The sequence below is a fragment of the Thamnophis sirtalis genome, unplaced genomic scaffold (assembly GCF_051295495.1).
Source record: "Thamnophis sirtalis isolate CommonGarterSnake01/CBP01778 unplaced genomic scaffold, rThaSir2_p1.2 scaffold_2, whole genome shotgun sequence".
NCBI classification, from domain to species: Eukaryota; Metazoa; Chordata; class Lepidosauria; order Squamata; family Natricidae; genus Thamnophis; species Thamnophis sirtalis.
The window spans coordinates 54,102,162-54,110,832 of record NW_028261382.1 but is presented as its reverse complement, the minus strand read 5'-3'; the positions used below and the strand labels follow the sequence as shown (position 1 = coordinate 54,110,832).

Genomic DNA, 8,671 nt, shown 5'->3' with positions numbered 1-8,671 from the left:
AGTATAAACATGGACATGAACACAGGAAATGGGTATGAATAAATGTGGATAGTAGGACAGGGATGGTAGGCACGCTGGTGCGCTTATGCACGACCCCTTTTACGGACCTCTTAGCAATGGGGTGAGGTCCACAGTAGACAGTCTAAGGTTACAGTTATGGGGGTTTGAGGATGTAACAAGGGAGTCAGGTAGAGCATTCCCGGTGTTGACCACTCTGTGGCTGAAGTCGTATTTTCTGCAATCGAGTTTCGAGCGGTTGACCTTGAGTTTGTATCAATTGTTCGCCCGAGTGTTATTGAGGTTGAAGCTGAAGAAGTCGTTGACAGGTAGGACCTTGTAGCAGACAATTTTGTGTACTGGGCTTTGGTCAGATCCTAAGTGGCGTAGTTCCAGGTTGTCCAAGCCCAAAATTTCGAGCCTGGTGGCGTCAGGGATTCTGTTGCGAGCAGAGGAGTGGAGGACTCTTCTCTTGAAATACCTCTGGACTCGCTCGATCGTATTCATGTCCGACATGCAGTGTGGATTCCAGGCAGACGAGCTGTATCCGAGGATTGGTCTGGCAAAGGTTTTGTATTCCCTAGTTAGCAGTACAATTTGGCATGAAGGCCACTCTTGGGAACGACGCAATTGGTTCTTCGTTTCTTGATGTCACAATTCCTCTCCGGAGCATCTGTAGGGCCAAGAGGATGGAAGGTTTCTCTTACACAGCTCCTCCTGCCCAGAGTTCAAGCTGCCTCTACTTTCCTGAAAAAGACCCGCTTTTGGGCTCCTCCGAAGCCCACCAGATTTGGGAGAAGAAGCCAACCAAATCACCACCGTAATTACACGCTTTCAAAACAGACTCGAGGCCACCAGAATAAAACCGAGGTGGGAATTCTCCGAGCGAGTTCTCCAAGACAAAATATCCAGATCTGGTTCTTTGGCTCAGGACACCCCCAAACCCATTTTTTCCCCAGACCACCCAAAATGCCAGTCTGTCTGTAACCTGGTGCCCTTCAGACCTACTGGATCCATTTGCAGGATCCGTTTGGGAAGCATAAGATGAGATCCTCGCAGGCTGAGATCACAGACCCAAACTGATTCACGCAACAGCCTGGGGTAACCTGTAGGTTTGCTAACTTGGAGGAGTGTGTTGGTGTGTGTTAGTGTACCCAGCTGTTGTTCTTAGTTGATATTTGTGTGTTTTGGGGGAAGCCAGGTAAGCAGAAAAATTCTGTAATTGCTTTCTTAGTCATTATTATTATCAACAATGATAATGAAACACGATGAGTTTTAATGGAACGATTATAATGAAACACGGTGACTTTTAATGGAAATGTTTGCAGATAAGCCCCCTATATTTATTATGTATGATCATAAAACAAAACTTGTGTGTGTGTGTGTGTGTGTGTGTGTTTCCTTTTCCTTCATTTGTTTAATAAATGAAAAGCAATTGATGCAAATGAATTGCATTGAGAACACAGGTTAGACAATTTTGTTATTAGTTGATATTCGGTCCAGGGTAGAAGCGGGTGTTAGTTCATAAAATTTGGATGGGTGTGTATGTGATGGACACACACTTGTGTTTCAGCTTTTAAGTCATCCAGATTCTGGTTGTCCTAAAGGTGCTTTTTTTTCAAGAGATAGCTGGTTTTTCTTTGAAGACATTTCGATTCTCATCCAAGAAGCTTCTTCAGCTCTGGACAGGATGGTGGGGAAATGGAAGGATTGATACTCCTTGCAGAAAGCTGGTCATTTGCATCCTTTGAGAGGGTCGTTGAGGCCAATTGGAGGTTTTATACTCCTTGCAGACAGCTGGTCATTTGCATCCTTTTAGAGGGTCATTGAGGCCACTTGGAGGATTTATACTCCTTGCAGGCAGCTGGTCATTTGCATCCTTTTAGAGGGTCATTGAGGCCACTTGGAGGATTTATATTCCTTGCAGACAGCTGGTCATTTGCATCCTTTTAGAGGGTCATTGAGGCCACTTGGAGGATTTATACTCCTTGCAGACAGCTGGTCATTTGCATCCTTTTAGAGGGTCATTGAGGCCACTTGGAGGATTTATATTCCTTGCAGACAGCTGGTCATTTGCATCCTTTTAGAGGGTCATTGAGGCCACTTGGAGGATTTATATTCCTTGCAGACAGCTGGTCATTTGCGTCCTTTTAGAGGGTTGTTGAGGCCACTTGGAGGTTTTATACTCCTTGCAGGCAGCTGGTCATTTGCATCCTTTTAGAGGGTCGTTGCGGCCACTTGGAGGTTTTATACTCCTTGCAGGCAGCTGGTCATTTGCATCCTTTTAGAGAGTCATTGAGGCCACCTGGAGGTTTTATTACTCCTTGCAGGCAGCTGGTCATTTGCGTCCTTTTAGAGAGTCGTTGAGGCCACTTGGAGGTTTTATACTCCTTGCAGACAGCTGGTCATTTGCATCCTTTTAGAGACTCATTGAGGCCACTTGGAGGATTTATACTCCTTGCAGGCAGCTGATCATTTGCATCCTTTTAGAGACTCATTGAGGCCACTTGGAGGATTTATACTCCTTGCAGACAGCTGATCATTTGCATCCTTTTAGAGAGTCATTGAGGCCACTTGGAGGATTTATACTCCTTGCAGGCAGCTGGTCATTTGCATCCTTTGAGAGGGTTGTTGAGGCCACTTGGAGGTTTTATACTCCTTGCAGGCAGCTGGTCATTTGCATCCTTTCAGAGGGTCGTTGAGGCCACTTGGAGGTTTAGCTGTGATCCTCAGTTGTCCCAAAGGTGCTTTTTCAAGAGGAAACTGCACTTTCTGGGTTTTTCTTTGAAGACATTTCGCTTCTCATCCAAGAAGCTTCTTCAGCTCTGGACAGGATGGTGGGGGAATGGAAGGATTGATACTCCTTGCAGACAGCTGGTCATTTGCATCCTTTGAGAGCAGTGTTTCTCAACCTTAGCATGTTTTCGTTTTGTGGACTTCAATTCCCAGAATTCCTCAGTCAGCATGGTGGCTGGGGAATTCTGGGAGTTGAAGTCCACAAAACATAAACATGCTAAAGTTGAGAAACACTGTTTTAGTGGGTCGTTGAGGCCGCTTGGAGATTTATCTGTGTCCTCAGGGGTCACCTGAGTGGTGCAAATGGGTGTGGAGCTGCCTTGGAACTGCTGAAAGGACTGTGTTGTAAACTGGAGATAGATGAGGTCGTATTCCTCCCCCCTCTGTTGAGGGAGGGCTGTTCAATTTGGACATCTCTTTGACCCTGAAGACACAGGCAAACATCCAAGTGGCCTCAACGACTCTCTAAAAAGGATGCAAATGACCAGCTGTAGAAGAAGCACCTTTGGGACTACTGGAAGGAGTGTCTTGCAGACAGGAGATAGATGATGTCATGTCCCTCCCTCCTCTGTTGAGAGACGACGGCTCGATTTGGACATCGGTGGGAGTGGTGGGTTGCTAGCCAAATTTACTACCGGTTTGCTCATGCTTGCGTGCGTGCAATTCTTCTGCGCATGTGCAGAAGCGTCCAGGCAGGTGGGCGGACCCTCCCGCCACCGCCACTACCTGTTCGGCTGAACTGGGCCGACGCGGGAGCAACCCCCCCCCCCGATCGGTGGCCTCTCTAATTCGTGGCTTCCTTCTTCTGAGCAGGGCGAAGATGGAGATATTGAATGAATTTGACAATGAATCCCCGCTCTACGTCTCCTTCTGCAGGAGGATCTCTCCGGAGGACTTTGAGAGAGAGTCCTTGACTTACACCCAGAAAGCTTTGCGGGAGCTTTACATCCACATGGAACAAAATCCAGGCCTCTGCGCACCCATTGTGCAGAAGAGAAAGCAGCTGGACAGCAAGGAGGCCGGTTTGGTGTCCTATGTCAAGGTACGGTTTTAAGTTTTCCTGGAAAAGCGGCACGGAGAGAGAGAGAGAGAGATACAGACCGTCGTGGACTTAACAACCATTCAATTAGGGTCTGTTCTAAGTTACAACAGGCCTCTTTGTTTCAACAAAGTGTGTGAGTGTGTGTGTGTTACTTGGAACGGGTTAGATGGAGGAACAAAAGCTCTACGATTCTGCTGAAGACGGGGAGAGCCCGAAAGCTTTTCAAGGACATCGTAACAGGTGCGGAGTGGAAGCAGATGGTTCCCATAACAAAGTGAACTGGTTGACATGGAGGAGGTTGGGTGTTTGGCTGGGGAAAGTAGTGTTTAATTCTATGCACAGGCGCCTGGAAACCTCAGAGTAAGTTTTGTTTCGGCTTTACCATGCAGTTGTATTCAATAAACGGTAAGATTTTCAGAAATGGCACGAAACCGGAGGTTCTATTTGGATTCTCCAGCTGGATGTTGACAAGGGCACTGGAAAAGATATTTGCCGGTTCTCTGAATTACTCAAAATTTCTGCTCCCGGTTCTCCAGAACCGGTCAGAACCTTGCTGAATTTCACCCCTGCGTCGACTTAGAGCCGAGGTGGCGCAGTGGTTAGAGTGCAGTACTGCAGGCCACTTCAGCTGACTGCTAACTGCAGTTCGGCGGTTCAAATCTCACCGGCTCAAGGTTGACTCAGCCTTCCATCCTTCCGAGGTGGGTGAAATGAGGACCCGGACTGTGGGGGGCGATATGCTGACTCTGTAAACCGCTTAGAGAGGGCTGAAAGCCCTATGAAGCGGTATATAAGTCGAACTGCTATTGCTATCTTGGGAGCCCAGATGGCTAAAGCCCATCGGCGACGAAGGGATGACAGACAAAGCTCTTTTTATTTGGCAGGCCAAGTTTTCTTCCTTGTTCCGCCACGAAGATGCCCTGAAAATGGACGACATCCAGAAGGCGGTGAAGCAGCTGAAACGGGAGATGCAGAAGGTGAATAGCTACGCTTTGGGTAAGTCCGAGAGCCATTTTTTGTCTTCTGCGGGTTTCAGCTGCCCAAAACGGCCCTGCTGAGTGGTCTCCTTTCCTTCCGCAGCTGCCAAAAAAGCCTCGTATTTGACGCTGGAAGGACGGACGAGGAAGAATATTGCTTTGCGAACGTTCCACCCCAGCCAAGCCAGGCGGGGTGAGGCTGTGGTCCCAACCATGCCCAGAATCTTTGGACCGTTCCCAAGCCAGGTCTGTAGCCTTCATTCGGAGGTCTCCTTTTGGTTGTGGAATGATCAGGCTATGCGTGCACATGTAGTCCTTGCCTCACCGTAGTTTCTTAGCGAGTGAAGTTACAACAGCGCTGAAAATGCGACCGAGGAATTTTCACACTTTTCACGCTGATGACTATTGCAGCTTCCCCATGATCACACACTCAATTCAGAATAGAGCTAGAAGGGATCTTGGGGGTCTTCTAATCCAGCCCCCTGCTCAAGAAGGAGACCTTACAGAATAACAAGAGTTGAAGGGACCTTGGAGGTCTTCTAGTCCAGCCCCCTGCTCAAGCAGGAGACCTTACAGAATAACAAGAGTTAAAGGGACCTTAGAGGTCTTCTAGTCCAGCCCCCTGCTCAAGCAGGAGACCTTACAGAATAACAAGAGTTAAAGGGACCTTAGAGGTCTTCTAGTCCAGCCCCCTGCTCAAGCAGGAGACCCTTAAGTCAATCAGAATAGAGCTCGAAGGGAGCTTGGAGGTCTTCTAGTCCATCCCCCTGCTCAAGCAGGAGACTCTCAAGTCAATCAGAATAGAGCTGGAAGGGACCTCGGAGGTCTTCTAGTCCAGCCCCCTGCTCAAGCAGGAGACCCAAGTCAATCAAAATAGAGCTGGAAGGGACCTCAGAGATCTTGTAGTCCAGCCCCCAGCTCAAGCAGGAGACCCCCCAAGTCAATCAGAATAGAGCTGGAAGAGACCTTGGAGGTCTTCTAGTCCAGCCCCCTGCTCAAGCAGGACACCCCCAAGTCAATCAGAATAGAGCTGGAAGAGACCTTGGAGGTCTTCTAGTCCAGCCCCTGCTCAAGCAGGAGACCCTCAAGTCAATTAGAATTAGAGACAAACAGGCAAGGCCTCGTTAGGAAGTTTCTCCTTAATTCCGGATTTAAAATGAAAATTAACTTATTTTATAACTTTCTATTTTTTTTTTTTAAAAAAAATAGAATTGAACTTTTCAAATTTAAAATTCCAAATTTGATTGGATTTGATCCTTCAATGAAACAATCCAAAACTAATTTGGATGATCTGAAGATTGAGCCAACGCTGCCCCAAGACATTTCCGCGGTCCCGTGGCTAGGTTGGCCTCGGGGCCAACGCTGTTCCCTTCCCACCGAAGTGGTACCTATTGATCTACTTACATTGGCGTGCTTTCAAAACCGCTAGGCTGGCAGGAGCTGAGCTGAGGATGGGAGCCCAGGCTGCGCTCGGGTCTCAGGCTGCCAGCTTTATGGCTGGCAAGCCCAGAGTTATCTTAACCCCTGAGTGCCAGCGAGATCATTGCCCTGTGTAATCCATGCCCTTCCTCCTACTGCCAGGCCGAAAGATTGACAGGTATGGTCAACGGGGAGCTGAAACAGTCCTCATCTGGAATGGCACCAGTCAGTCCAAAGAGGTGAGTATTTCTAATGTTGGATTTTCCCCCTTAACGGAGCACTGTGAAGCCATTGCCATGGCAACTCCACTGTGCTGCACAGTAGAAGCCATTTTATGGCAGAACGGTGGAAGCCATTTTAAGGCACAGCAGGCTGTATCTTAACAGAGCACACACACCGAGGGGTGTTAGGGGTGTCTTCCCCCCACCCCCACACACATACAGTATTTGTTTCCAGAAAGTAAATCATCTGTGTACCAAGTTTTGGTTGAAATTGCTTGAGGAATTCCAGAGTTATGCTGGAATACACACGCACACGGAACACACACATACACACACACACACACACACACACACGGGCGCATGCACAGACATTTTGATTGATAGATAGATAGAGATAGAGAGATTGAGATATAATAGATATGTAATTATAGAGATAGAGAGATAGATATAGAATAGATATAATAGATAGATAGATAGATAGATAGATAGATAGATAGATAGATAGATAGATAGATAGATAGATAGATAGATACGTAGGTAGGTAGGTAGGTAGGTAAGTAGGTAAGTAGGTAGGTAGGTAGGTAGGTAGGTAGATAGATGATAGATAGATAGATAGATAGATAGATAGATAGATAGATAGATAGATGATAGATAGATAGATGATAGATAGACAGACAGAGATTGAGATATAATAGATATGTAGTTATAGAGCTAGAGAGATAGATATAGATATAATAGAGATAGAGATAGATTGAGATATTAGATATGTAGTTATAGAGATAGAGAGATATAGATATAATAGAGATAGAGATAGATTATAGATAAATAGATAATTAGAGATTGAGAGATTGAGATATAATAGATATATAGTTATAGTGATAGATATAGATATAATAGATAGAGATAGAGATAGAGATAGATAGATGATAGATAGATAGATAGATAGATAGATATAATAGATAGAGATAGAGATAGATGATAGATAGATAGATAGATAGATAGATGATAGATAGATAGATATAGAGAGATTGAGATATAATAGATATGTATAGAGATAGAGAGAGATATAGATAGAGAGATAGAGAGAGATGAGAGAGATGAGAGAGAGAGAGAGAGAGAGAATATATACATACATATATACATACATAATAGATATATAGACATAATAGAGATATATAGAAATAGATATAGACGTAGATATAAATGAGATAGAGATAGAGATAAAAGAGGAGCTCCCTACTGCAGTTTCCAAGATTCTGTGTCTTCCCCTAATCCTCCCGTCAAAGTCTTGACTGGCATTTATCTGATCCTTGTCTGATCACGCCCACCCTTCAAAGAGGGCTCGCCTCTCGCCAACTCTGGTTGATGCTCTTCCCCTCTTTCATTTCCCACCCCTCCCCTTCGATCATTTTAAATAGGGAATATCTCGGCTGTCTCTGGAACCCTCAGGAGGGCCCAAACGGATCGTTGCCAAACCCCGACCAGGCTTCCAGTTCTCCAGCTCTCAACCCTGCAGTGTGGGCCAAGCCACGGAGCCACAAGGAAGATTGTAAAGAAAACGACAATCCGGACATCGGTTCTCGCTCATCAGGATCCTGAGCTTCTCTTGTGGGGGACGGGGAAGATGCTAAACAAATGAAACAAATGTGTGCACCCTTGGTAGCCGTGTGTTGACTGTACAATAGCCGAGTTGGAAGGGACCTTGGAGGTCTTCTAGTCCAACCCCCTGCCTAGGCAGGAAACCCTATACCATTTCAGACAAATGGCTATCCAACATCTTCTGAAAGACTTCCAGTGTTGGAGCATTCACAACTTCTGGAGGCAATTTCTGTTCCACTGATTAATTGTTCTGACTGTCAGGAAATTTCTCCCCAATTCTAAGTTGCTCCTCTCCTTGATTAGTTTCCCCCCATTGCTTCTTGTTCTGCCCTCAGGTGCTTTGGAGACTAGCTTGATCTCCTCTTCTTTGGGGCAACCCCTGAGAGATTGGAAGACTGCTATCATGTCTCCCATAGTCCTTCTTTTCATTAAACTAGATATATCTGCAATTGTTCTTCATATGTTTTATCCTCCAGTCCCCTGATCATCTTGGTTGCTCTTCTCTGCACCCTTTCTAGAGTCTCAGCATCTTTTTCATTTAACAGAATAACAGAGTTGGAAGGGACTTTATAGGTCATTTAGTCCAACCTCCCACCCAAGCGGGAGACCGTTTCTGACAG

The 8,671-nt window shown here is 46.0% G+C and overlaps 1 protein-coding gene across 1 annotated transcript; it reads left to right on the top strand.

Annotated features, from left to right (window-relative positions):
• Positions 1-787: 787 nt before the first annotated feature.
• On the top strand, positions 788-8,100 carry LOC148048834 (uncharacterized). Its single transcript, XM_087703745.1, has 6 exons — positions 788-867; positions 3,607-3,835; positions 4,720-4,831; positions 4,916-5,058; positions 6,394-6,470; positions 7,871-8,100. Exons 2-6 carry the CDS (start codon positions 3,614-3,616, stop codon positions 8,049-8,051), a joined length of 735 nt encoding a protein of 244 aa, XP_087559871.1. The 5' UTR covers positions 788-867; positions 3,607-3,613; the 3' UTR covers positions 8,052-8,100.
• The last annotated feature ends 571 nt before the right edge of the window (positions 8,101-8,671 follow it).

What these genes read in the sequence shown, in the direction of transcription:
- LOC148048834 (XM_087703745.1), top strand. Translation starts at nt 3,614, where the DNA reads ATGGAGATATTGAATGAATTTGACAATGAATCCCCGCTCTACGTCTCC. An exon ending in GTTTGGTGTCCTATGTCAAG is followed by an intron (nt 3,836 to 4,719) that starts GTACGGTTTTAA and finishes TTTATTTGGCAG; the next exon opens with GCCAAGTTTTCTTCCTTGTT. An exon ending in TTGGACCGTTCCCAAGCCAG is followed by an intron (nt 5,059 to 6,393) that starts GTCTGTAGCCTT and finishes TCCTACTGCCAG; the next exon opens with GCCGAAAGATTGACAGGTAT.